Source organism: Nyctibius grandis, chromosome 1, assembly GCF_013368605.1.
Source record: "Nyctibius grandis isolate bNycGra1 chromosome 1, bNycGra1.pri, whole genome shotgun sequence".
In the NCBI taxonomy this organism is placed as follows: Eukaryota; Metazoa; Chordata; class Aves; order Nyctibiiformes; family Nyctibiidae; genus Nyctibius; species Nyctibius grandis.
Window position 1 is genome coordinate 132,595,934 of NC_090658.1, and position 26,336 is coordinate 132,622,269.

Here is a 26,336-nt window from a genome sequence, read left to right on the forward strand (position 1 = left end):
TGGGGTGTGGGGAGGGGGTCCAGGTGTGGGGAGGGGGTCCTGGTCCAGGGAGTGGGTCCTGGTCTGGGGAGGGGGGTCCTGGTCTGGGGGAGGGGGCCTGGGGTCTGGGGAGGGGGTCCTGGTCTGGGGGCACGATCCTGGTCTGGGGAAGGGGGCCTGGTCCAGGGAGGGGGTCCTGGTATGGGGACAGGGTCCTGGTCTGGGGAGGGGGCCTGGGGTCTGGGGAGGGGGTCCTGGTATGGGGAAGGGGGCCTGGTATGGGGACAGGGTCCTGGTCTGGGGAGGGGGCCTGGGGTGTGGGGAGGGGGTCCTGGTCCAGGGAGGGGGTCCTGGTCTGGGGAAGGGGTCCTGGTCCGGGGAGGGGGTCCTGGTATGGGGATGGGGTCCTGGTATGGGGAGGGGGTACTGGTATGGGGAAGGGGGCCTGGTCCAGGTACGGGGTCCTGGTATGGGGAAGGGGGCCTGGGGTGTGGGGAGGGGGCCCTGGTCCAGGGAGGGGGTCCTGGTCTGGGGACGGGGTCCTGGTATGGGGATGGGGGCTGGGGTGTAGGGAGGGGGTCCTGGTCTGGGGAAGGGGTCCTGGTCCAGGGAGGGGGTCCTGGTCTGGGGATGGGGTCCTGGTATGGGGAAGGGGTCCTGGTATGGGAACAGGGTCCTGGTATGGGGATGGGGGCTGGGGTGTGGGGAGGGGGTCCTGGTCTGGGGTCCTGGTCCAGGGAGGGGGTCCTGGTCCAAGGGCAGCGGGGCCAGGAGTCTGGCTTAGAGAGACGAGGGGCTGGGGGTCAGGCTTGGGGGTTTGGGCACATGCACCTGGGTCAGGAATATGGGGAGATGGGTCTGGGGTCCTGGGTCCGGCCCCTGGATCTGGGGCAGGGACATGGGGTGCTGTTTTGGGGTCTGGGGTCCTGGCTGGGCCCCAGGGTGCTGTGGTTTGGCTCCTGGCTTCTGGTCTGGAGCGGTGGTCCCAGTTCAGAGACATGGGGTCCCGTGGGGGTCGGGGACTTTGGGGGTTCCTTGCTGAGACCCCCTCCCCTCCTCCTTCTCCTCCTCCTCCTCCTCCTCCTCCTCCAGGGTCCCTGGCCACCACAGGGACTCTGGGGCGGGGGTCTCCAGCCAGCCGTGCCCCAGATCCTGCCGTGAAGCGCAGCTCTTCGTTTGGGGGGTCCCCAGGTGAGCCCCTTGGCTGCTCCTCTGGCTTCAACCAGCTCATGGACCAGAGCTGGGGGCTCCCAGGGTCTGTGCACCCACAGGGCTTGTGGTCGCCCTCCATTGGGCTGTGGCTGCCCCCTCCCTGGCAGTGTTCAAGGCCAGGTTGGATGGGGCTTGGAGCAACCTGGGCTGGTGGAAGGTGTCCCTGCCCATGGCAGGGGGTTGGAACTGGATGGGCTTTAAGGTCCCTCCCGACCCAAACCAGTCTGTGGTTCTGTGATCATCTGGTTTAACGATTGTACTTGATGATCTCAAGGGTCTTTTCCAACCTAAATGATTCTGTGATTTCTCTGATTTTAAGTAGCAGAGGGGCTTGGAGAGCTACAACCTGAGAACCATCAGGAGAGCTGGAGAAGGATATGGACCCACGACCCTTTGAAGACCTTGAGGAGAATCAGATCACAGAATTGTTTTGGTTGGAAAGGACCTTTAAGACCATCAAGTCCAACCGTTCACCCAGCACTGCCAAGGCCACCACTAACCCATGGCCCTCAGCACCACATCTACACGGCTTTTAAATCCCCCCAGGGATGGGGACTCCACCACTGCCCTGGGCAGCCTGTGCCAGCGCTTGACAACCCTTTCCATGAAGAAGTTGTCCCTGATCTCCAATCTAAACCTCCCCTGGGGCAACTTGAGGCTGTTTCCTCTTGTTCTCATCACCCAGAGGTCACTAACGGGGGGGGGCTGAGACTCGGGGGTGGGACATGGGTGGCTCCTCTCTCCTCCAGCACAGGAGGAGAAGCAGAAAAGACCTTGACGCTGTGATAACGAAGGCATCCCTCTTATCACCACTCTTCCCAGCCCAAACCCAAACCACCCGCTGCTCCGGAGACATTTAACCCCATCCCAGCCAGAAACGAAGAAGAAAAAGCACGAGAACTTGTGGGTTGAGATAAAAAAAATGTTTAATAAATGAAAAAGTGGAACAAGAGGGAAAGAAAATACAGAACCAAAAGCAAGTGATGCCGAGGGCATCGGTCCATCTCCCCCGAACCCCTCGGGACTGGCCGTGGCAACACCATCCCAGTGCTCCCAGCACCGTTGGAGGTCACAGCTGGAGAGCCCAGCACCGTGCTGGATGCTATGAAGAAAACTAACCCCATCCCAGTGAAAACCAGTACACCCAGTAAGTTTATCCCTCCCTGCGCTCACATGGTGTAGCAAGAAGAGGTTGCGCATCACTTAGTCCTGCCTAAAAGCCCTCTAGTCCTGCCTAAAAACCCCCTAATCCTGCCTAAAAGCTCCCAGTCTTGCCTAAAAGCCCCCAGTCCTGCCTAAAAGCCCCCCAGTAAGCCCAGTACCCTCATTTTCTCCCCACACCAGTAGACATGACACCCAAGGACAGGAGCCTTGCAGAGGAGTCGGGGGGCTACAGGCACGGAGCATCCCCCTCCGGGCAGCCCCCCAGCAGCGCGGCTTTGCTCCGGTGCTTGTAGTCAGCCCCGTCGTCCGGTAGCCCGCGGAGCCAGGCGAGGACGTTGTCCTCGTTGTCCTCGTAGTCCTGGGGGCAGCCCCACCGCATCTCCAAGGGGAAGCCGTAAACGCCTCGGTAGGGGCTCAGCGCCGCTCCCCGCGCCCGCACGGCCCTGACCCCGGCCAGCAGCAGGGGCAGCAGCTTCGCCCACTCCTTGCCAGCCCCCCAGGCCAGTTGTTTCAGGGTCGCGGTGGCCGGTGGCTCCTGGCCGGGCTCCACGATGTCCCCCAGGAGCTCCAGCCTGGCTACGTCCACCACCATGGTCGCTCCGTCCCCGCGCGGGAACGGCACCCGCACGGCCCGGGGGGTCCCGTACCGCGCGAAAACCTCCCCCCGGAGCACCTCGGCCATCTCCTCCGCCGTCCTCTCCCGCAGCGGGAAGGCTTCCACCCACCCCGTCACCTCGTCCTCCACCACCAAGAGGGAGCGGTGGCCCTGCTGGCTCGCGGGGAGCCCGCTGACGCAGCCCAGCGCCACCCGCGCCCACGGGCCCCCCTCCGCCCGCTGCGGCGGCACCCTGCCCTCCGCGCCGCACCCCAGGCACCCCCGCACCCAACAGGTCACCTGCTCCCGGTCGCCTTCCCACGCCGCCACCCGCCGGACCCTCGCCAAGGTCATCTCCACCGGCTCGTGCCACCAGCTGTGACACCGGGCGATTATTTCTTGCTTCTCGTGCTTCGAGGGCTCCCACATCACCCGCCTGCCCGGGGCCTCCCCAGCCATCGCCCAGGCCCTCCTGACCACCTTCTCCTTCCACTCCCTCTCCTCGCTCCTGTCCCACACCACCGCCCTGACGTGCAGCATCCCCGGGTTGGCACGGACCCACTTGAGGACGAAGGACCACAAGCCCTTGCCGGCGCTAGCCCACGGCCTCAACTCCCACTCATCCACGTACCTTTCCAACCTGGCCACCAAGGACCAGTTGCTCACGTACCAGTAGAAGGGTGAGGAGCAGCGGTGCCGGCGCAGGAGCTGCTGGAGAGCTTCCAGCTCCGCGCCCGCCTCCGAGCTGCACTTGGACACCCCGAGCAGCCACCGCTCTTCCAGGTTGGCCGCGGCAAAGGCGACGCAGCAGTTCATCTTGCCGGCCGTGAACCACACGTTGGCCTTGGGGACATCGGGGGGCAGCTCCTCTAGGGGGGGAGCGACGTGGACCGGGGTGCTGGGGTGGTGTCCCCACTCAGGCTGGGCTCCCTCTGTCATCTCCCCCCCGTTCACCAGCAGCAGACTCCACCGCTCCGGGTGTGGGTTCAACCCACAGGACCCCAACGCTTCACCCCGGAGGAGATACCTCCAAGGGGCATGGGGCAGCTGGATAAGGATGGGGGCCGGCCCCGTGAAGACCTCGAAGTCTTGCACGGCCCAGATGGCCGCCAGGCACCCCTTCTCCTGCGGCGGGTAGGAGACCTCGTGCTCCTTCAGGATGCGGGAGCTGTGTTTCACCGGGACCAGCCAGCTTTGCTGGTCCTCCTGAAGCAACGTAGCTCCCACCGTCTTTTCGCCGGTCGTTAAGCAGATAACGAAGGGCTGGGACTTATCGGGGAAGCGCAGGGTGGGCGCGTTCTTGACGGCGTGTTGCAGGCGCCTCAGTGCCTCCTCCTGCCGGGGTCCCCAGTGCCATGGGACCTGCCCCGTGGCGAGGCGGTGGAGCGGCAGGGCCAGCTCCCAGTAGTCAGGGATGTGGTCCTGCAAGGAGCCCACCTGCCCGAGCAGCGAGAAAAGGCCGTGGGCATCCTGCGGGCAGGGAGCGTTGCCGATGGAGTCCACCTTGCTGGCCAGGATGTCTCGCCCCTCGGGCCCGATCGTCATCTTCAGGTAGTCCACCTTGGGCTGGACGAGCTCCGCCTTCTCAAACTTGGCTTTAAAGCCCGTTTTTTGGATCAGCTCCAGGACTCTCTTCGTCCGGGCTTCGGTTTCCGTTGGGTTTTTCCCGGTGATGAGGATGTCATCCACGTAGGAAACAATCCAAGCTCGGTCTTCTTGGTCCAGCTGGTCCAACATCTGAGCCACACGCTGGTGCACAATGGAGGTGGTTCTCTGGAAGCCCTGGGGCAAGCGGGTGAAGAGGTACTGCTGGCCCCTGAAGGTGAAGGCGAACCTGGCTTGGGAGCCTTTTGCCAAGGGGATGGCGAAGGAGGCGTTCGATAGATCCACCTTCGAGAAGCACTTGCTCTTGGGGCTGAGGGTTGCCATGATCTTGGTCGTGTCCAGGACCACCTGAGGCTCCACCGTGGGGTTGCCCTTGTCCATAGCTTTGCAATCCAGCAGCAGGCGCCACGTCTTCCCACCGTCCTTTTTCTCGAGCAGAAAAGGGCTGTTGGAGGAGGAGAAGCCTTCCACCACCACGCCTTCATCTAGCAGGTCCTGCAGGATGTTCTCCATCGCGTCTTCCTTTTCTGCTGAGAGCCGGCGTTGCTGTTGGAAGGGCACCGGTGGCCCGTTCACCTCCACCTCCCCGGCCACCAGCCCACAGTCCATCTCGTATCGCGCCCACACGCCTGGGAACTCCTGCCTCCACTCCTCTTCGCTCATGACCTCCCTCCGCTGCTCTCCGCTCCCGAGGTAGAGCACCAGGGCAGGGTTGAAAAGCTCCACGGGCCAAGAAAGAACTGGTGACCTTGTCCGCTCCAGGAAGTCATCATCAGAGTCCTCCGAGATCTCCTCGTCCTCGGATGGCTCCGGCACGACGGGGACGTGCTGATCGTCCCCACACCCACCAACGGAGACGGGGATGTGGTGGTACACGGCAAGGTCCCGCAGCTGCGGGTGCTGCTGCACCGTGGTGACGTCCACACGGGTGTCCACCAAAGCACCCACCTCCTCAGAGCTGCCCACCCCGGCTCTTGTCCCGCCCTGCTCCAGCCGGTCGCTCTCGCTCCCTGTCTCCGTTGGGTACGTCTTGGTTTCTTTCTGCAGGATCACGTCCACCAGCCTGACCGCCAGGTCTCTCGTGGACCTCCCTTCCCACTTTGCCACGTCTTCTCCCCACTGACGCAGCTTCTCCAACAACTGCCTCCTCGGCTCCTCCTCAGACCTTCCCTCTGCTGATGGAGGGTTAAAGTCCTGCCTGTCCCCGTCCCCTTGAGGGATGGTGGCAGCATCCTCGTCCTCCACCCACAACTCCAGGCTCTGGGATGAGCTGGTGGTCCTCCCCTCCTCACCTTCACTGGCATCTGCCTGGACCAGGGGCTGAGTTTGATCCATCTCATCACCGTGGCCACCACCTCCCCTCGGCACATCCCCATCCCGCGCTTCGCGCCCGACGATCGTCTCATCCCAATCGTCTTCCCCGAGGTGTGGGACCACACTGTGGACGTTGACCGATGTCACCGAGGCCACTTGCTCTTCCTGCTGGTCTTTCCCACCATGGGTGGCTTTTTGGCAGGTCCTTGGCTCTTCTGGCGGCCCCGGCGCTTTCCTCTTCACCTTGGTGCACTCCTTGGCAACCTGTGCTTGCGTTGGCTCATCCCAACCGTCTTCCCCGAGGTGTGGGACCACACTGTGGACGTTGGCTGATGTCACTGAGGCCACTTGCTCTTCCTGCTGGGCTTTCCCACCTTGGGTGGCTTTTTGGCAGGTCCTTGGCTCTTCTGGTGGCCCCGGTGCTTTCCTCTTCACCTTGGTGCACTCCTTGGCAACCTCTGCTTGCATCCCAACAGCTCTCTGGACCTCCTTGGCTCCTTGGCAAGCCTGAGGCTGCTGCTTGCTCCCATTTTTCACCTGTGCCACGTGCCACAGCGGCCGCAGGGCCCTGCTCTGCCACCAGCCTTTACTGGGGTGCTGGACTGGGCAGAACCTGGCAAACTCCTCCTCCAGGTCCCCCACCGCCGGCTGCGGGGGGATGGCATCTCCCACCCAGGCTTTGGGACCGCTCTCCTGGATGAACAACCCCAAAGTCGCCGCTTGCAAGGCCGTTGGGGTGGGGAGACCCCTCTTCTGCTTGTTCTTCCTGCTCCAGAAACAGGGCATCGCCCCAGAGAAAGGGAAGGAAACGAGGTGTCGCCCCCACTGGTGCCCCCGCACGGGGGGGTCGGGGTTGGAGTGACGGGTGCCCGGTTGGGTGAGGGATGTCCAGTTGGGTGAAGGGTGTCCGTTGGGCGAGGGGTGTCCGGTTGGGCGAGGAGTGTCCGGTCGGAGCGAGGGGTGCCCGGTTGGGCGAGGGGTGTCCAGTTGGGTGAGGGGTGCCCGGTTGGGCGAGGGGTGTCCGGTCGGGCGAGGGGTGCCCGGTTGGGCGAGGGGTGTCCGGTCAGGCGAGGGGTGCCCAGTTGGGTGAGGGGTGCCCGGTTGGGCGAGGGGTGTCCAGTTGGGTGAGGGGTGCCCGGTTGGGTGAGGGGTGTCCGTTGGGCGAGGGGTGCCCGGTTGGGCGAGGAGTGTCCGGTCAGAGCAAGGGGTGTCCGGTTGGGCGAGGGGTGTCCAGTTGGGTGAGGGGTGCCCGGTCGGGCGAGGGGTGCCCGGTTGGGTGAGGGGTGCCCGGTTGGGCGAGGGGTGCCCGGTCGGGCGAGGAGTGTCCGGTCAGGCGAGGGGTGTCCCGTTGGGCGAGGGGTGTCCCGTTGGGCGAGGGGTGTCCGGTTGGGTGAGGGGTGCCCGGTCAGGCGAGGGGTGCCCGGTTGGGTGAGGGGTGCCCGGTTGGGCGAGGGGTGCCCGGTTGGGCGAGGGGTGTCCGGTCAGAGCAAGGGGTGTCCGGTTGGGTGAGGGGTGTCCAGTTGGCCAAGCGGTGTCCAGTTGGGCGAGGGGTGTCCGTTGGGCGAGGGGTGTCCGGTCGGGCGAGGGGTGTCCGGTTGGGTGAAGGGTGTCCGGTCGGGCGAGGGGTGCCCGGTCGGGCGAGGGGTGCCCGGTTGGGTGAGGGGTGTCCGGTTGAGCGAGGGGTGTCCCGTTGGGCGAGGGGTGCCTGGTCAGAGCGAGGAGTGTCCAGTTGGGCGAGGGGTGTCTGGTCGGAGCGAGGGGTGCCCGGTCGGGCGAGGGGTGCCCGGTCAGGCGAGGGGTGTCCGGTCGGAGTGAGGGGTGTCCGTCCGTGCCAGCAGCGGCAGCTGAAGTGTTACAGGGCTGCTCTGAGCCTGGGGAGGAAGAGGAAGCTGGGGGAGGAAGAGGAGTGTCTGGAGGCCTCTCGCTCAGGGGGAGGATGGCTGCAAGGTCACGGTTCAACGGTCCCGGCTCCTGCAGGGCTGTGGGGAGCAGAGCGGGGTGTGAAGCCCCGGGAAAGGTGGGGGAGAAGGGGGCTGGGGGCCGCACTAGCCGCCCCCTCCTCCCCCAGAGCCTGCACCCCCCCCCCGCCGCCATCGCTGGCCCAGGGCAGCTCCCACCCGCCTGGGGCCCGGGGCTGAGGCAGTGGGGAGAGAAACACCCCCCCCAGCACCCCATGTCCCACCCACGGCCCCGTGCACCCCCATGGCCCACCCGTGGTGCCGGGAGACCTTGCACCCCCATGAACACGCGTGTCCCCCACATGGACCCAGAACATGTACCTACATGTCCCCTACACAGTCCAGGGAGAGTTTGCACCCCCGTGCACACGCGTGTCCCGCACACAGACCCAGAACCCGCACCCACATGTCCCCTACATGGTCCAGGGGGAGTTTGCACCCCCATGCACACGCGTGTGCCCCACACGGTCCCAGAACCCGCACCCACATGTCCCCTACATGGTCCAAGGGAGAGTTTGCACCCCCGTGCACACGCGTGTCCCGCACACGGACCCAGAACCTGCACCCCTAAGTCCCACCCGTGGTCCCCGGGTAACCCGCACCCCCGTGCACACGCGTGTCCCCCACACAGACCCAGAACCCGCACCCACATGTCCCCTACATGGTCCAGGGAGAGTTTGCACCCCCGTGCACACGCGTGTCCCGCACACACACCCAGAACCCGCACCCACATGTCCCACCCGTGGTCCTGGGATAACCCGCACCCCCGTGTCCCGCACCGGCCCCACACGCACCCCACGCTCCCCCCACGCCTGTCCCGTACCAGGCACGGTCCCAGCGCGGTGGGCTGCTCCCTCCTCCTGCCGTGCCCGTGGCGGAGGGGGGTTCCCAGTAATCCCAGCAGCCTCCCAGCCCCCTGCGCCCCGTCCCCGCCCCTTTGCTGGCCGCCGACCAGTTCTCCCAGTTCCCAAGGCTGCATTTTTGCACTGGGTCGTAACCACCGGGGGGGGGGGGCTGCGGTTTTAGCCTGAGGGGGGGCTCGGGGGGCCCGTGGCTGGGAGGGGGGTGCCCCGTTCACACCAGTTCCCCCCCCCCCCGCAGCACCCCAGGGGAGGGGGGTAATGGGGTGCGCAGTGTCCGGAGAGGTGTTACCCGCTCCGGATTGTATCACCCGGATTTGGGGTGCCCTGGGGGGGGGGTGCAAGACACACCCCCCCCTCCACACACACCCCCCCACCCCGGTTTGGGTGCTGTGCGGCACCGCGCCCATCCCCGCGGCGTCCGGGCGCCGCGCACCGGCCGGGCGGGGGGGGGGGGGGGACCGAACGGGATGGGGGAAGGGGGGCGGGATGGGAAGGGGGGGGGCACCGGGGAGGGGGGTGGGGGGGCGGTCCAGGTCCCGCCGGTTCCAGAAAGCTCCGGGGCCGGAGCGGGGCGGACCCGCGACCGGATAAATAGGGGCGAGCGGGGGCGGGCGGGCGCGGCGGAGCGCGCAGGGCGGCGGGAGTGCAGGTACGGCCCTTCCCTTCCCTTCCCTTCCCTTCCCTTCCCTTCCCTTCCCTTCCCTTCCCTTCCCTTCCCTTCCCTTCCCTTCCCTTCCCTTCCCTTCCCTTCCCTTCCCTTCCCTTCCCTTCCCTTCCTTCCCTTCCCTTCCCTTCCCTTCCCTTCCCTTCCCTTCCCTTCCCTTCCCTTCCCTTCCCTTCCCTTCCCTTCCCTTCCCTTCCCTTCCCTTCCCTTCCCTTCCCTTCCCCCTTTTCCCTTCCCTCTTCCCTTCCCTTCCCTCTCCCCCTTCCCCCTTTTCCCTTCCCCCTTTTCCCTTTTCCCTTCCCCCTTTTCCCTTTTCCCTTTCCCCTTTTCCCTTTTCCCTTTTCCCTTCCCCCTTCCCTTCCCTCTCCCCGTCCCTTCCCTCTCCCCTTCCCCCTTTTCCCTTCCCTTCCCTTCCCCCTTTTCCCTTCCCTTCCCTCTTCCCTTCCCTCTCCCCCTTCCCTCTGCTCCCTTCCCTCTCCCCCTTCCCTTTCCCTCTCCCTGTTCCCCTTCCCCTCTTCCCCTCTTCCCCTCTTCCCCTCTTCCCCTCTTCCCCTCTTCCCCTTTTCCCCTTCCCTTTCCCTTCCCCTCTTCCCTCTCCTCTTCCCCTTTCCCCTTCCCCCCTTCCCCCCTTCCCCCTTCCCCCCTTCCCCTTCCCCCTTCCCCCCTTCCCCCTTCCCCCCTTCCCCCTTCCCCCTTCCCCCTTCCCCCCTTCCCCCTTCCCCCCTTCCCCCCTTCCCCCTTTCCCCTTCCCTCTTCCCCCTTCCCCTCTCCCCTTCCCTTTCCCTTCCCCTCTTCCCCCTTCCCTTCCCTCTCCCCTTCCTCCTTCCCCCTTCCCTTTTCCCCTTCCCCCCTCTCCCCTTCCCTTCCCCTTCCCCCCCCAGGGGTGCACCCCGGGGTGCCCCTGCCCCGGCTGGGGTGCAGGGGGGGGGTGGGACACCCCTGCTGTGGGGCAGAGGTGGGGGGGTGCCCCCCGGGGTGCCCCCCACCCCTCCGGGCCGTGCCGGGGGGGGTGACGCAGCGGGCGGATGCTCAGGGAGTTTCCCACAATGCCCCGGGCCGGGCGGGATGGAGCCGGGCCAGGCTGGGGGGGGGCAGCACTGGGGGGGTATTTGGGGGGGGGGGGGCAGCAGTGCCTGCGGTGGGTGCTGCGATGGGTGCTGCGATGGGTGCTGCGGCGCTGCAGGGCAGCGGGCCAGCGCTGCGGAGGGGGGCCGGGCCCTGCTGCGGCTGGGCCACTGCACAGGGTGTTTGGGGGGGGTTTGGTAGCCACAGGGTGTTTGGGGGGGGGTTTGGTAGCCACAGGGTGTTGGGGCGGGGGGGGTTTGGTAGCCATGCTGTGGCTGGGCCACTGCACAGGGTGTTTGGGGGGGGTTGGTAGCCACAGGGTGTTTGGGGGGGTTTGGTAGCCACAGTGTGTTTGGGTGGGGGTTTGGTAGCCACGCTGCGGCTGGGCTAGTGCACAGGGTGTTTGGATGGGGGGTTTGGTAGCCACGGGGTGTTTGGGGGGAGTTTGGTAGCCACGCTGCGGCTAGGCTAGTGCACAGGGTGTTTGAGGGGGGGTTTGGTAGCCACAGGGTGTTTGGGGGGGGGGTTTGGTAGCCACAGGGTGTTTGGGGGGGAGTTTGGTAGCCACGCTGCAGCTGGGCTAGTGCACAGGGTGTTTGGCAGGGGGGGTTTGGTAGCCACAGGGTGTTTGGGGGGGAGGTTGGTAGCCACGCTGCAGCTGGGCTAGTGCACAGGGTGTTTGGGTGGGGTTTGGTAGCCACGGGGTGTTTGGGGGGAGTTTGGTAGCCACGCTGTGGCTAGGCTAGTGCACAGGGTGTTTGAGGGGGCTTGGTAGCCATAGGGTGTTTGAGGGGGAGTTTGGTAGCCACGCTGCAGCTGGGCTAGTGCACAGGGTGTTTGGGGGGGGGTTTGGTAGCCACAGGGTGTTTGGGGGGGGTTTGGTAGCCACAGAGTGTATGGGGGGGGGGGGGGGTCAGTAGCCACGCTGCGGCTGGGCTAGTGCACAGGGTGTTTGGGGGGGGTTTGGTAGCCACAGGGTGTTGGGGTGGGGGGGGTTTGGTAGCCACAGGGTGTTTGGGGGGGGGTTTGGTAGCCACACTGCGGCTGGGCTAGTGCACGGGGTGTTTGGGGGTGCCCTGGGCATGGCACCTTTCTCGGAGGGGGGGGGGGGCTGCCAGCGCCTGTCCCTGCCCATCCCTGCCCACAGCCCTGGCCCGGCTCTGCCCCCCCCCAGCCCCTCTCCACCCCCGGGGGGGCCACGGGAGCAGCCAAGCAGCTGGTCCCCGGTGCTGACTCAGAGCCCCGTGTCCTGGGGGGGGGGCAAATCCTGCGCTGAGCCCCGGCTGTGCCCCCCCAGGAGCTGCCATGGCGTGGGGGCTGCTCCCGCTGCTCGGGCTCCTGCTGGCCTGCGGGGGGGGCCGGGCCCTTGTCCCCCCCAGCGAGCTCAAGCGTGAGTGGGGGGGGGGCTGTGGGGTGGCACAGGGGGGTGGCAGCACCGTACCCAGGGCAGCGCTGCGTGGGGAGGGGGTGGGAGGCACTGGGTTGGGGGAGGGCACGGGTTTTTATTGGGGGGGGGGTGTTGTCTGCAGGCTGGGGGGGGGCAAATGGGGTGACTGTGGGGTGGGGGGAGCGCTGTGCCCACGGGAGGGGGCATGGCATTGTCCCTGGGGCTGGAGGGAGGGGGCACAGCATCATCCCTGGGGCAGGAGGGAGGGGGCACAGCGTCATCCCTGGGGGGGTGGAGGGAGGGGGCACAGCATCATTATGGGGGGTGGAGGGGGCACAGCATCATCCCTGGAGGGTGGAGGGAGGGGGCACAGCATCGTCCCTGGGGCTGGAGGGAGGGGGCACAGCATCATCCCTGGGGGGGGCACAGCATCATCCCTGGGGCTGGAGGGAGGGGGCACAGCATCATCCCTGGGGGGCAGGAGGGGGCACAGCATCATCATGGGGGATGGATGGAGGGGGCACAGCATCATCATGGGGGGGTGGAGGGAGGGGGCACAGCATCACCCCTGGGGCAGGAGGGAGGGGGCACAGCATCATCATGGGGGGGTGGAGGGAGGGGGCACAGCATCATCCCTGGGGGGCAGGAGGGAGGGGGCACAGCATCATCCCTGGGGGGTGGAGGGGGCACAGCATCATTATGGGGGCTGGAGGGAGGGGGCACAGCATCATCCCTGGGGGGTGGATGGAGGGGGCACAGCATCGTCCCTGGGGGGCTGGGAGCCCAGGGTTGGGGCTGGGTGCTTTTTTGGGGGGGGGGGAGAGAGGAGTGGGTGGCCAAGGGGTGCTTTTCCTTCCCCCCCCCCCAGAGCTGTCGGCAGCCGGCAGCAAATACATCGACACGGAGGTGGAAAACGCCATCAACGGGGTGAAGCAGATGAAGACGCTCATGGACAGGAGCAGCAAGGAGCACCAGGCCATCCTGCACACGCTGGAGGAGACCAAGCGGAGGAAGGAGGTGAGCGAGGATGAGGAAGGGCGGCTGCTCTGCACCCACCCTGCTACCCGGAGCCTCCAGCGCTGGGCTGGGGGGACCCCGAAGGGCTGGGGGGGATGCCATGCCTGGGGTCTGTGTGACCTGGGAGTGGGGGGGATGCCCTGGGGGACGCCAAAGGGCTGGGGGGATGCCGTGCCCGGGGTCCGTGTGCCCTGGGAGAGGGGGGGATGCCCTGGGGGATGCCCAAGGGCCAGGGGGACACTCAAGGGCTGGGGGGATGCTGTGCCCAGGGTCTGTGTGCCCCAGGAGCAGGGGGGATGCCCTGGGGGATGCCAAAGGGCTGGGGGGATGCTGTGCCCAGGGTCTGTGTGCCCCAGGAATGGGGGGGATGCCCTGGGGGACGCCAAAGGGCTGGGGGGATGCCATGTCCAGGGTCTGTGTGCCCTGGGAGCTGGGGGGATGCCCTGGGGGATGCCAGAGGGCTGGGGGGATGCTGTGCCCAGGGTCCATGTGCCCCGGGAGCAGGGGGAATGCCCTGGGGGATGCCCAAGGGCCAGGGGGACACTCAAGGGCTGGGGGGATACTCAAGGGCTGGGGGGATGCCATGCCCAGGGTCCGTGTGCCCCGGGAGCTGGGGGGATGCCCTGGGGGATGCCAGAGGGCTGGGGGGATGCTGTGCCCGGGGTCTGTGTGCCCCGGGAGCTGGGGGGATGCCCTGGGGGATGCCAAAGGGCTAGGGGGATGCTGTGCCCGGGGTCTGTGTGCCCCGGGAGCTGGGGGGATGCCCTGGGGGATGCCAAAGGGCTGGGGGGATGCTGTGCCCGGGATCCATGTGCCCCAGGAGCAGGGGGAATGCCCTGGGGGATGCCCAAGGGCCAGGGGGACACTCAAGGGCTGGGGGGATACTCAAGGGCTGGGGGGATGCCATGCCCGGGGTCCGTGTGCCCCGGGAGCTGGGGGGGATGCCCTGGGGGATGCCAGAGGGCTGGGGGGATGGCATGCCCGGGGTCTGTGTGCCCTGGGAGCTGGGGGCATGCCCTGGGGGATGCCCAAGGGCCAGAGGGACACTCAAGGGCTGGGGGGATACTCAAGGGCTGGGGGGATGCCATGCCTGGGGTCTGTGTGCCCCGGGAGCGAGGGGGATGCCCTGGGGGACACCCAAGACCTGGGGGGATGCTGTACCCAGGGTCTGTGTGCCCCAGGAACAGGGGGAATGCCCTGGGGGATGCCCAAGGGCCAGGGGGACACTCAAGGGCTGGGGGGATACTCAAGGGCTGGGGGGATGCTGTGCCCGGGGTCCGTGTGCCCCAGGAGTGGGGGGGGATGCCCTGGGGGATGCTGAAGGGCTGGGGGGATGCTGTGCCCAGGGTCTGTGTGCCCCGGGAGCGGAGGGGATGCCCTGGGGGATGCCATGCCTGGGGTCCGTGTGCCCCGGGAGAGAGGGGGATGCCCTAGGGGAACACCAAAGGGCTGGGGGGATGCCAAAGGGCTGAAGGGATGCTGTGCCCAGGGTCTGTGTGCCCCAGGAGTGGGGGTGATGCCCTGGGGGACACCAAAGGGCTGGGGGGATGCTGTGCCCGGGGTCCATGTGCCCTGGGAGCAAGGGGGATGCCCTGGGGGGACACCAAAGGGCTGGGAGGATACAGAAGGGCTGGGGGGATGCCGTGCCCGGGGTCTGTGTGCCCCGGGAGCAGGGGGGGATGCCCTGGGGGATGCCATGCCCGGGGTCCGTGTGCCCTGAGAGCGGGGGGGATGCTCTGGGGGACACCAAAGGTCTGGGGGGATGCTGTGCCTGGGGTCTGTGTGCCCTGGGAGCTGGGGGGATGCCCTGGGGGATGCTGAAGGGCTGGGGGGACACCCAAGACCTGGGGGGATGCCATGCCTGGGGTCTGTGTGCCCCAGGAGCAGGGGGGGGATGCCCTGGGGGATGCCATGCCCGGGGTCTGTGTGCCCTGGGAGCGAGGGGGATGCCCTGGGGGATGCTGTGCCCAGGGTCTGTGTGCCCCAGGAGCGGGGGGGATGCCCTGGGGGATGCCAAAGGGCTGGGGGGATGCTGTGCCCAGGGTCTGTGTGCCCTGGGAGTGGGGGGGATGCCCTGGGGGATGCCAAAGGGCTGGGGGGATGCCGTGCCTGGGGTCTGTGTGCCCCAGGAGCAGGGGGGGAATGCCCTGGGGGATGCTGTGCCCGGGGTCCATGTGCCCTGGGAGCAAGGGGGATGCCCTGGGGGGACACCAAAGGGCTAGGAGGATACAGAAGGGCTGGGGGGATGCCGTGCCCGGGGTCTGTGTGCCCCGGGAGCAGGGGGGGATGCCCTGGGGGATGCCATGCCCGGGGTCCATGTGCCCCGGGAGCGGGGGGGATGCCCTGGGCGATGCCCTCGGGGCTGGACGCGGGTGCCTTGCAGGAGGCGGTGCAGCTGGCCCGGGAGAAGGAGCAGGAGCTGGCGGCGAGGCAGGAGGTGTGCAACGAGACGATGCTGGCGCTGTGGGAGGAGTGCAAGCCGTGCCTCAAGCAGACCTGCATGCGCTTCTACTCCCGCACGTGCCGCAGCGGCTCGGGGCTGGTGGGGCGGCAGGTGAGGAAGGTGCCCGCAGCACCCGGCGCCGCTGGGGAAGGGCGAAGCTGGGGCAAGATTTGGGCGCCTGATCCTGCTCCCCTGCCCGGCAGCTGGAGGAATTCCTCAACCACTCCTCGCCCTTCTCCATCTGGGTGAACGGCGAGCGCATCGACTCGCTGCTGGAGCGGGACCAGCGGCAGGAGAAGCAGTTGGAGGACCTGGAGGAACGTTTCGGGTTGCTGGAGGATGGTGTAGACGACATCTTCCAGGACAGCACCCAAGTCTACGGCCGCATGTACCCCTTCTTCCGAGCACCCTTCGGGGCTTTCCGCGAGGCTTTCCGCCCCCCCGTCCAGCGCGTCCGCCTCTCCCCCCCCGGCGCGAGGTTCTCCCGCGAGCTCCATCCCTTTTTCCACCATCCCCACCACGGCTTCCACCAGCTCTTCCAACCCCTCTTCGAGATGACCCAGCGGCTGCTGGAGGAGGCGCAGGAGCACCCATGGGGTGGCTTTGCCTCAGGTAGGGTGCTTGGTCCCAAGGTTGGGTGGTGTGGGCTCCCCGGTTTGGCTGGAAGCTCTGCCCCAGGGTTGGGGGGGGGGGTCTGGGGTGGTCCCACCACCACCAGCAGCACCCTGGGGGGTTTTGGGGTGCTGAGGAGGGGCTGGGCTCTCGGCAGAGTCCCGTAACTTCAGCGACGACCGCATGGTGTGTCGGGAGATCCGGCGGAACTCGGCCGGGTGCCTGCGGATGCGGGATGAGTGCGAGAAGTGCCGGGAGATCCTCTCCGTGGGTGAGCTGGGATGGGCAGCGGGGAGGGGGGCAGTGCCAGGGAGGGCAGGGGAGATGTGTGTGGGGGATCAGAGGCAGTGGGGTGCAAGGGGGAGCATGCACTGGGGCTGGGGGTGAGGGGATGGGGTGCAGTGGGGTGCAAGGGGGGGGCATGCACCAGGGCTGGGGGTATGAGATGTGATGGGGTGCAAGTGGGTGCAGGCACCAGGGCTGGGGGTGAGGGGATGAGATGTGGTGGGGTACAGGGGGGGCATGCACCAGGGGTGAGGGGATGGGGTGCAAGGAGGTGCAGGCACTGAGGATGGGGGCAAGAGGATGAACTGGGGTGCAAGGGGGTGTGTGCACTGGCACCAGGGGTGAGGGGATGGGGTGCAGTGGGGTGCAAGGGGGGGGCATGCACCAGGGCTGGGGGTATGAGATGTGATGGGGTGCAAGTGGGTGCAGGCACCGGGGTTGGGGGTGAGGGGACGAGATGTGGTGGGGTGCAAGGGGGGCATGCACCAGGGGTGAGGGGATGGGGTGCAAGGGGGTGCAGGCACTGAGGCTGGGGGCAAGGGGATGAGGTACAGTGGGGTGCAAGTGGGTGCATTCACCGGGGGTGAGGGGATGGGGTGCAAGAAGGTGCAGGCACTGGGGCTTGGGGCAAGAGGATGAAGTAGGGTGCAAGGGGGTGTGTGCACTGGCACCAGGGGTGAGGGGATGGGGTGCAGTGGGGTGCAGGCACTGAGGATGGGAGCAAGGGGATGAGGTACAGTGGGGTGCAAGTGGGTGCAGGCACCAGGGTTGGGGGTGAGGGGACGAGATGTGGTGGGGTGCAAGGGGGGATATGCACCAGGGGTGAGGGGGATGGCGTGCAGTGGGGTGCAAGGGGGGGCATGCATCAGGGCTGGGGAGATGAGATGTGATGTGATGGGGTGCAAGTGGGTGCAGGCACCAGGGCTGGGGGTGAGGGGACGAGATGTGGTGGGGTGCAGGGGGGGCCATGCACCAGGGGTGAGGGGATGGGGTGCAAGGGGGTGCAGGCACTGAGGCTGGGGGCAAGGGGATGAGGTACAGTGGGGTGCAAGTGGGTGCATTCACCGGGGGTGAGGGGATGGGGTGCAAGAAGGTGCAGGCACTGGGGCTTGGGGCAAGAGGATGAAGTAGGGTGCAAGGGGGTGTGTGCACTGGCACCAGGGGTGAGGGGATGGGGTGCAGTGGGGTGCAAGGGGGGGGCATGCACCAGGGCTGGGGAGATGAGATGAGATGTGGTGGGGTGCAAGTGGGTGCATGCACTGGGGCTGGGGGTGAGGGGACGAGATGTGGTGGGGTGCAAGTGGGTGCAGGCACCAGGGTTGGGGGTGAGGGGACGAGATGTGGTGGGGTACAGGGGGGGCATGCACCAGGGGTGAGGGGATGGGGTGCAGGGGGGTGCAAGGGGGTGCAGGCACTGAGGATGGGGGCAAGGGGATGAGGTGTGGTGGGGTGCAAGGAGGGGGCATGCACCAAGGCTGTGGGTATGAGATGAGATGCGATGGGGGGCAAGTGGGTGCACACACCGGGGCTGGGATGCAGTGGGGTGGAAGGACCCCCCAACACCCCCTGACAACCCCCCAGACTGCGGGCAGACGGACGCTGCCCAGCAGCAGCTCCGGGAGCAGCTGGAGGACGCGCTGCGCTTGGCCGACCGCTTCACCCGCCGCTACGACGACCTCCTGGGCGCCTTCCAAGCCGAGATGCTCAACACCACGAGCCTCCTGGACCAGCTCAACCGCCAGTTCGGCTGGGTCTCCCGCTTGGCCAACCTCACCCAAGGCACCGACGGCTTCCTCCAGGTCACCACGGTGGGTCCCCGCACGGCTCGAGCCCCCCTCTCTGCTGCCATCCCCCCCGCTTTCCACCACCCCCCTTTGCCCAGGCAGGGCTGGGAGCCACGAAAAGTGGGTCAGGGGGAGAAAGAGGCAATTGTTCGCCCCAGCGGGCACAATAGCTGGCCGCAGGGCCGGATGCCAGGGTGAGGGGCCAGCGTGGGGGCTAGCCCAGCTCTCCTTGTGCTCCCCCCGCCTCCCCTCTAGGTCCTCTCCAAGGCTCCCAACCTCGAGGACCCCTCGGCCCCTGCGGACACGCAGGTGACGGTGCAGCTCTTCGATTCGGAGCCGCTGTCGCTCACGGTGCCCGGGGACATCCCCTGGGACGACCCTCGCTTCATGGAGCTGGTGGCTGAGCAGGCGCTGCGGCACTACAAGCAAAACACCATGTGAGTGTGGGACCACCACCCCCCCCATCCCCACGGCAGGGCTGGAGGAGGGGTGGGGGGCACCCCACAGCTCACCCCCACCCTTCCTCTGGCAGAGAGTAGCTGGGTGATGCTCCCCCACCGCCGCCGAGCCCCCTTTGCCACCCCGCCCCCATGCCAGGGGGGTCGGATGCCACCGCTGTCCCCCCCCATCACCACCCCGCTGCCAGGGCCTCGCCACGGGCCCCCACAGACAATAAAGGTAGAGTTGAACACCCCACTGTGCTCTGCTGTGGCTCTTTGGGATGTGCCCCCCCACCCCGAGTGCCTGGGGGGTTGTGAAATGGGGGGGGGGAGCCCAGTTGGGGGGTGCCAGGACCAACCCCCCCCCCAAACCTGAGCCAGCAGGAGCCCCCCATAAGGACGCTGGGGCTCGCTGCCTTCTCCCCCACCCCGTGTGAAAGAGGTTGGGGTCCTCTCCTTGCCTTGGGGACACCGAGGATTGTGTCCCCAGGGGAATGGGGGGGGGAACAGACCCCCAGCCCTGCTGGGCCCCCACGTCACCCCCAGGACCCTCCCCAGACACCAAGGGAACAAGCCATGGGCAGATATCCTTTACTAGGGGGGAGACAGGCTGGGGAGCAGGGGGGCCAGCCCCACCCCAGCCCCACCACCCCCCCCAAGCCCCTCAGGACTGGGGGCAGAGGTGCCATCTCATCTCTAGGGGTCTGCTCCCCCCCCCCAGGGGAAGGGCAGGCACAGCCACGCCATCCCCTCCCGCAGCCCCTGCGGCATCACGGCCACCCCCGATGCCCTCCCCAGGAGGGATCCTCCAGGGAAATAAACCCCCGGGGTGGGGGGCTCAGCTCTCGCCGTTGATGGCCACGCCGTCCCCGCGCAACAAGCCCTCCCGCTCGGCCACCCCGCTGCTGCCCTCCCCGTGCCAGGGCAGGCGGGCGAGCAGGGGTTGGTGTAAGCCGTTATAAAGGGCAGCACCCGCCAGCAGCACCCCGAAGCCCAGGATCTCGAGGCCGTGGAAGGCCTCCCAGCCCAGGGCCAGGCTGACGGCCCAGATGACGAGGGTGCGGAGGCTGTCCAGCACCATGCGGGTGGTGGCACTGATCTCCTTGGTGACGCTGATGCCGGCGTAGTTGAAGAAGGCGATGCTGCTGATGTTGCCCAGCAGGGCCACGGTGATCAGGGGCTGGTGGCCGATCTGGCAGAAGGCGTCCAGGGCGTCTTCCAGCGTCCGCCGAGGGTTCCCGCTGAAGCTGCCCGCAGGGATGTAGTACATGGGCACGAGGAGCAGGGCCAGGATGGTGAAGCCGAAGAAACCTGGGGGCGAGGGGGTGTTGTAGAGACACAGACTGGTTTGGGTTGGGAGGGACCTTAAAGCCCATCCAGTTCCACGGGCAGGGACACCTTCCACCACACCAGGTTGCTCCAAGCCCCATCCAACCTGCCCTTGAACACTGCCAGGGAGGGGGCAGCCACAGCTGCTCTGGGCAACCTGGGCCAGGGTCTCACCACCCTCACAGCAAAGAATTTCTTCCTCACATCTCATCTCAATCTCCCCTCTTGCAGTTTAAAACTGTTCCCCCTCATCCTGTCACTCCATGCCCTTGTAAAAAGCCCCTCTCCCACTTTCCTGTAGCCCCTTCAGGCACTGGAAGGTGCTAGAAGGTCTCCCTGGAGCCTTCTCTTCTCCAGGCTGAACAGCCCCAGCTCTCTCAGCCTGTCTCCAGAGCAGAGGGGCTCCAGCCCTCTGAGCATCTCCGTGGCCTCCTCTGGACTCGCTCCAACAGCTCCGTGTCCTTCTTCTGTTGGGGCCCCAGAGCTGGACGCAGCACTGCAGGGGGGTCTCCCGAGAGCGGAGCAGAGGGGCAGAATCCCCTCCCTCGCCCTGCTGGCCACGCTGCTGGGGATGCAGCCCAGCACACGGGTGGCTTTCTGGGCTGCCAGCGCACGTTGCCGGCTCATGGTGAGCTTCTCGTCACCCATCACCCCCAAGTCCTTCTCCTCAGGGCTGCTCTCCAGCCATTCTCCACCCAGCCTGTGTTTGTGCTTGGGATTGCCCCGACCCACGTGCAGGACCTTGGGTCAGATGGGTGCTGGCTGCACCCAGGGCTACTGGTCCCCTTTCCTGCCCCATGGGACCCAAGCCCTCACAGCAGCACCCCCTTTGCTGCCTGCAGCCACAGAATCACAGAATCAATCAGGTTGGCAGAGCCCTCTGGGACCATCGAGTCCAACCATGGCCCTGACACCACCATGGCAACTAGACCAGGGCACTAAGTGCCATGGCCAGGCTTTTCTTAAACCCCTCCAGAGATGGTGACTCCACCACCTCCCTGGGCAGCCCCTTCCAATGGCTAATGACCCTTGCTGAGAAGAAATGCTTCCTAATGTCCAACCTGACCCTCCCCTGGCGAGGCTTGAGGCTGTGTCCTCATGTCCTACCCCCTGCACGAAGCAGACCTGGTTTGTGGGCTCCGATACCCCTCGAGTGCTCAGTTCCCCCCCACGACCATGTCGTGACAGACCTTCGGTGCCCACAGCCCGCAGCGGGTGCACGTCGTGCTTGTAGACAAACTTCTCCTCCAGCACCATCTGGATGGCCACGATCACCTGAGCCATGATGATGAGCAGATCGCCTGTGGGGAGAGGAGGGGAGGGGAGAGGAGGGAGAGGTTGAGCCCAGCACGTGCCCTGCGGGGGGTTATTCCTCCCCCCCAGCCATCCCACCTCCCCCAAGGGCCACCACGTACCGGTTATCACCTCGCTGAGCTTGTGTTTCTGGTCGTGGGAGCTGTGCAGGTCAGCCAGCCCCACCACCACCAGCCCCACGATGGTGACCAGGATGCCCAGCCACTGGCTCAGCTCCAGCCTGCGGCCCAGGAAGGCCACGGAGAGGAGCCCGGTGAAGATGATGACGGATCCACGCAGCATCTGAAAGCTGGAGGCGCTCGTCATGTTCAAGGCTGTGTGGGGAAGAGACAGACCCATGAGTCCGGCGGGCTAACGCCACCACCCCGCTGCCGTAATTAAAAGCAGCTCAATAATTAACCAGAGGAAGAGCATCCCCCCCAACTCCGTAGAGCTGGCAGCAGAGAGGCTGGTGCCAAGATGTAGCCCCACGGGAACCCTGTGCCCCCCAAGGAGGAGCTTGCTGAGCCCTGGCACAACTCGCTGCAGGGGTGGGAAGAGTTTGCTCAGACCCCTCTAACCAGCTTCAAGGTCATTCCACCCCCCCGAAACCGAATGCACCGTGGGGTCCTGCAGCCAGCCAGCTGAGGATGGCCCCAGGGCAAAGGGGGGCACAGAGGTGGCACCCCCAGCACTTACCCACGTACATGAGGCTGGTCCCAGTCATGTCGCAGAGGGCGGGGGGCAGGAAGAGCAGCGGGTTGAAGGGCTGCGCCGGGGCCATGCTGGGCTCCGGCCGCCGCCGGTCCCTCCACACCAGCAGGTAAAACACCCCCAGGCAGGAAAATTCACCCAGGAACATGCCCACGGCCTGTGAGAGAGAGGGGGGTGAGGGGGGGGGCCCAGCCCCACCGGGAGACCCCGTCCCACCGCGGGCGGGGGGCTCACCTGCAGGAAGGGGTGCTGGAAGGGGTGCTCCTCCGTCCCGCCGCAGCCGGCTGCGCTGAAGTTATCAGCCCACCTACGAGGCAGAGGAGAGGGTGGTGGTTAGGGCAGGGGGGCACACCCCGAGAGCCAGCGCAGGGCTGTCCCCTGGGCCACCAGCCCCCCTGAGGTGACAGCTGTAGGGATAGGACATCTGCGGGGAGGGAAGGAGACACCGTGGTGGCTGCCCCGACCTGCCGGCAGCTCCTGGCCCGGCTCCCGGTGCTGAGTGACAGGCAGGGAAAGGGACACCACCGTGTCGCACAGCCCCGGGATCCAGTGTCCCTGCAGCCCGGTGTCCCCGTGATCCGGTGTCCCTGTGATCCGGTGTCCCCATGATCCAGTGTCAGCGTGATCCAGTGTCCCTGCAACCCGGTGTCCCCATGATCCGGTGTCCCCATGATCCAGTGTCCCCGTGATCCAGTGTCCCCGTGATCCAGTGTCCCTGTGATCCAGTGTCCCCGTGCTCCAGTGTCCCCGTGATCCGGTGTCCCCATGATCCAGTGTCCCCATGATCTGGTGTCCCTGCAACCCGGTGTCCCTGTGATCCAGTGTCCCCATGATCCAGTGTCCCCATGATCCAGTGTCCCCGTGATCTGGTGTCCCTGCAACCCGGTGTCCCCGTGATCCAGTGTCCCCATGATCCGGTGTCCCCGTGATCCGGTGTCCCTGTGATCTGGTGTCCCCATGATCCAGTGTCCCCGTGATCCACTGTCCCCACGATCCGGTGTCCCTGTGATCCAGTGTCCCCATGATCCAGTGTCCCCATGATCCAGTGTCCCCATGCCCATCGCTGGAGCCAGCCAGGCAGCACCGTCACCAGCCGTGGGCACCAGGCCAGCGTGGTGGTGGTGGGGGGGTCACCCCAACCTTGTCCCTTCTCCCCATGTCACCAGCCATGAAGATCTAGGGACGAAGGGACACAGGGTCCATAGAAGATGCCGGATGCCAGGCTGGGGGGTGGCAGCTCACGCTGCCAGCGTGGTTTTGGGGCACAAAGCCCCTCTTTTGGGTACTCCAAGCAACGCTGGATGAACAGAGGCTGTGGCACAGGTCCCCACGGCCCGTTTCGGTGAGGATGTCCCCTCTTTAGGGACTATCCGTGTCCAGAGGGGACCTTGGTGGCTGGCTGCTTGCCCCCAGGACACCCCCAGCACAGGCAGGCAGGCACCCAGCTCCCTTCCAGCCCCTTTTTTGCTGATGTCGAGCCACAGAAACCTGCTGAGCTCGGGGAAACGGGGGCCGGGGCAATCCCCAGCCGGTCCCTGGCCGCTCGGCGAGGGGCTTTTCAGCCAGGCCAGCAGGATCTGGGCGTGAGTCAGCGCTGGCTGCTGTCCCACAGCCCCTCCGCCACGAGCCCACGTTTCGTAAGAGGCTTTTTCGGGGCACACGCGGGTCTCGTGAGCTGGCTGAGAGCTCGGTGCCATCCTCCAGCTCTGCCCTGCTCCCGCGGGCGCTGCGGGGACTCTGTGCCTCAGTTTCCCCCTCCGGGGCCAGCCGGAGCCTGGCCACCCGGTGAAACCCCACTGACGCCCACGCCTCTGCCCGGTGGCACCGGGACAAGCCGGCCTGGCAGGTCTGCCTTGCCCGGGCAGCTCTCGGGAACACCGTCCTCATCCTCGCTGCGGGGGCTGGGAGCACCCCAGGGTGCTCCCCCCAGGAGGGGGCTCAACCCAGACCCTACCTGGCTTTTGGGGCGCTCACACAACACCCTGGGGCCAGGCATGGCACCCACGGCGGGTGGGAGACCAGCACCCCCCTGGCAGCACCCGCAGGAGGGCTGGGCCCCCCCCCAGCTCCCCTGGCCATGCAGCCCCCCCCTTCCTCCTCATCACCAGGAGCTGGGACCCCAACCAGGAGCCCCCGTCCCTATGGGGCACCCCACAGCCCATCACAGCCCCCCATGCTGGGGGTGGGGGGCACAGGGCACGTCCTGGGGCTCTGCCAGCACAGCCTGGGCCGTGGCCCGGCCTGGGGCAGCCCCAGGGACCCCCAGGCCCTGCCCCCCCGAGGGCAGCCGTCCCCAAGGCCACACGAGGGGACCCCAAGCGCTGCGACACCCCCGGGGCTTGGGGGGGGGACACCAGCCCTGCGATGGAAGGAGGGGACCAGGGGCCTCAGGGCCTGTTGGGGGGGGGGGGCCAGGCCGCCCTGAGGCCCCGGAGGCCCCGAGTGGGCCCAGCCCCAGGCCCAGGAGGCGGGGGGGGACCCCGGGGGCGGCAGGACTCACTTGGCCGCCAGCGTGTTGATGGAGCCGGTGAGCAGCATGAGGGCGGCCAGGCCCAGCTGGTACCGGGACCACGCCATGGCCCCGCCACCGCCGCCACCGCCACCGGCCGCCGCCTCCCGCCCTGCACCGGGGCCGCCGCCGCCGCCGCCACTCCCCCCCGCTCCGCCCCGCAGCGGCTACCCACGCCCACAGAATCACAGAATCAATGAGGTTGGCAGAGCCCTCTGGGATCATGAAGTCCAACCATTGCCCTGACACCACCATGGCAACTAGACCAGGGCACTAAGTGCCATGGCCAGGCTTTTCTTAAACCCCTCCAGAGATGGTGACTCCACCACCTCCCTGGGCAGCCCCTTCCAATGGCTAATGACCCTTGCTGAGAAGAAATGCTTCCTCATGGCCAACCTGACCCTCCCCTGGCCAAGCTTGAGGCTGTGTCCTCTTGTCCTAGCGCTGGTTGCCTGGGAGAAGAGGCCGACTCCCACTGCGCTACAACCTCCCTTCAGGTAGTTGTAGACTGCACTAAGGTCACCTCTGAGCCTCCTCTTCTCCAGGCTAAACACCTGAGAACCCTCAGCCGTTCCTCGTAGGTCAGACCCTCCAGACCCTTCCCCAGCTTGGTCGCCCTCCTCTGCACTCGCTCCAACACCTCAACATCTCTCTTGCAGTGCGGGGCCCGCAACTGGACACAGGATTCAAGGTGCGGCCTCACCAGTGCCGAGTACAGAGGGACGATCCCTTCCCTAGACCGGCTGGCTACACTAGTCCTGATAGAGGCCAGGATGCCATTGGCCTTCTTGGCCACCTGGGCACACTGCTGGCTCACTGTTCAGCCGCCTGTCGATCAGCACCCCCAGGGCTCTTTCTAACCACTCTTCCCCCAGCCTGTAGCGCTGCGGGGGGTTGGTGTGGCCCAAGTGTCAGACCCGGCACTTGTTCTTGTTGACCCTCACGCCGTTGGTCTCGGCCCATCAATCCAACCTGTCCAGATCCCTCTGCAGACCCTTCCTACCCTCCAGCAGATCGACACTCCCACCCAGCTTGGGGTCATCTGCACATTCCCTGAGGGTGCACTCGATCCCTACGTCTAGATCATCTATAAAGATATTGAACAGCACCGGCCCCAGACACGCGTGACCCCACCCCGCAGCCTCTAACCATGCCCACAGACACGCGTGGCCTTGTCCCCGCCGGTATACCGGGGCCCAGGCCCTGTGCGCGGCCCCGGTGCTGCCTGTCCCGGTGCCCCGGTGCCCCGGTGCTGCCGTCCCCATGTCGCGGTCCCGGTGTCGCGGTCCCCGCACACCGCAGCTCCATGATTCCTCGCCGCGGGCCCCGTGCCGGTATCCCGGTATCCCGGTGCCCCGGTGCCCCGCTCCCCGGCTGGGTTTGCGGCGCGGCGGTCCCGGGGCCGGTGTGCCCGTGTGTGTCCCCCCCCCGGCCCGGTCACGCGTGTCCCCGCCGCGGCGGTGCCGGCAGATGGCGCCGGCGGAGCAGAGTTGGGCTCCCCGCACCCCCCGGGCCTGGAGGGACCGACGGACAGCCCGGCCCGGCGGGGTTACTGTCCCCGGCTGCCCGGCCCGGGATAAACCTGCCCGAACTAACCCTGTCCATGCTAACCCTGCCCATGCTAATCCTGCCTGGGATGATCCTGCCTGGGATAACCCTGCCTGTGCTAACCCTACCTGGGCTAAACCCCTCCTGGGCTAACCCTGCCTGGGCTAATCCTGACCGGGCTAACCCTGCCTGTGCTAACCCTACCTGGGCTAAACCCCTCCTGGGCTAATCCTGCCTGGGCTAACCCTACCTGGGCTAAACCTGTGATAATCCTGCCTGGGCTAAATCCTGCCTGGGCTAACCGTGACCAGGCTAACCCTGCCTGGCCTAAACCCTGCCCAGGCTAATCCTGCTTGGGCTAATCCTGACCGGGCTAAATCCTGCCTGTGCTAATCCTACCTGGGCTAAACCCTGCCTGTGATAATCCTGCCTGGGCTAAACCCTGCCTGTGATGATCCTGCCTGGGCTAATCCTGCCTGGGCTAACCCTGCCTGTGCTAACCCTACCTGGGCTAAACCTTGCCTGTGATAATCCTGCCTGGGCTAAGCCCCTCCTG

At 66.7% G+C, this 26,336-nt stretch overlaps 3 protein-coding genes across 3 annotated transcripts; 1 reads left to right on the plus strand and 2 right to left on the minus strand.

The window, feature by feature from the left end:
- Nucleotides 1-2,138: 2,138 nt before the first annotated feature.
- LOC137664519 (uncharacterized) lies at nucleotides 2,139-8,709 on the minus strand. Its single transcript, XM_068402617.1, has 2 exons — nucleotides 8,651-8,709; nucleotides 2,139-7,848 (listed from the first exon to the last, which is right to left on the minus strand). The coding sequence occupies exon 2, from the start codon at nucleotides 6,653-6,655 to the stop codon at nucleotides 2,582-2,584; it is 4,074 nt and encodes a 1,357-aa protein (XP_068258718.1). The 5' UTR covers nucleotides 6,656-7,848; nucleotides 8,651-8,709; the 3' UTR covers nucleotides 2,139-2,581.
- A 543-nt stretch (nucleotides 8,710-9,252) lies between these two features.
- Nucleotides 9,253-18,643, plus strand: CLU (clusterin). The gene is made up of 9 exons (XM_068406808.1): nucleotides 9,253-9,339; nucleotides 11,717-11,809; nucleotides 12,675-12,823; nucleotides 15,207-15,377; nucleotides 15,470-15,878; nucleotides 16,036-16,149; nucleotides 17,745-17,971; nucleotides 18,203-18,384; nucleotides 18,480-18,643. Exons 2-9 carry the CDS (start codon nucleotides 11,725-11,727, stop codon nucleotides 18,484-18,486), a joined length of 1,344 nt encoding a protein of 447 aa, XP_068262909.1. The 5' UTR covers nucleotides 9,253-9,339; nucleotides 11,717-11,724; the 3' UTR covers nucleotides 18,487-18,643.
- A 389-nt stretch (nucleotides 18,644-19,032) lies between these two features.
- Nucleotides 19,033-24,345, minus strand: SLC35F6 (solute carrier family 35 member F6). The gene is made up of 6 exons (XM_068410366.1): nucleotides 24,224-24,345; nucleotides 21,958-22,030; nucleotides 21,709-21,880; nucleotides 21,132-21,344; nucleotides 20,907-21,017; nucleotides 19,033-19,698 (listed from the first exon to the last, which is right to left on the minus strand). The coding sequence occupies exons 1-6, from the start codon at nucleotides 24,298-24,300 to the stop codon at nucleotides 19,226-19,228; spliced, it is 1,119 nt and encodes a 372-aa protein (XP_068266467.1). The 5' UTR covers nucleotides 24,301-24,345; the 3' UTR covers nucleotides 19,033-19,225.
- Nucleotides 24,346-26,336: the final 1,991 nt, after the last annotated feature.

Coding starts and splice junctions, on each gene's coding strand:
- LOC137664519 (XM_068402617.1), bottom strand. CDS start 6,655: ATGCCCTGTTTCTGGAGCAGGAAGAACAAGCAGAAGAGGGGTCTCCCC.
- CLU (XM_068406808.1), top strand. CDS start 11,725: ATGGCGTGGGGGCTGCTCCCGCTGCTCGGGCTCCTGCTGGCCTGCGGG. Junction 15,879..16,035: donor ATGGGGTGGCTTTGCCTCAG/GTAGGGTGCTTG, acceptor GGCTCTCGGCAG/AGTCCCGTAACTTCAGCGAC. Junction 17,972..18,202: donor GCTTCCTCCAGGTCACCACG/GTGGGTCCCCGC, acceptor CCTCCCCTCTAG/GTCCTCTCCAAGGCTCCCAA.
- SLC35F6 (XM_068410366.1), bottom strand. CDS start 24,300: ATGGCGTGGTCCCGGTACCAGCTGGGCCTGGCCGCCCTCATGCTGCTC. Junction 22,031..24,223: donor ATCAACACGCTGGCGGCCAA/GTGAGTCCTGCC, acceptor TCTGCCTCGTAG/GTGGGCTGATAACTTCAGCG. Junction 21,018..21,131: donor GCTCAGCGAGGTGATAACCG/GTACGTGGTGGC, acceptor CTCTCCCCACAG/GCGATCTGCTCATCATCATG.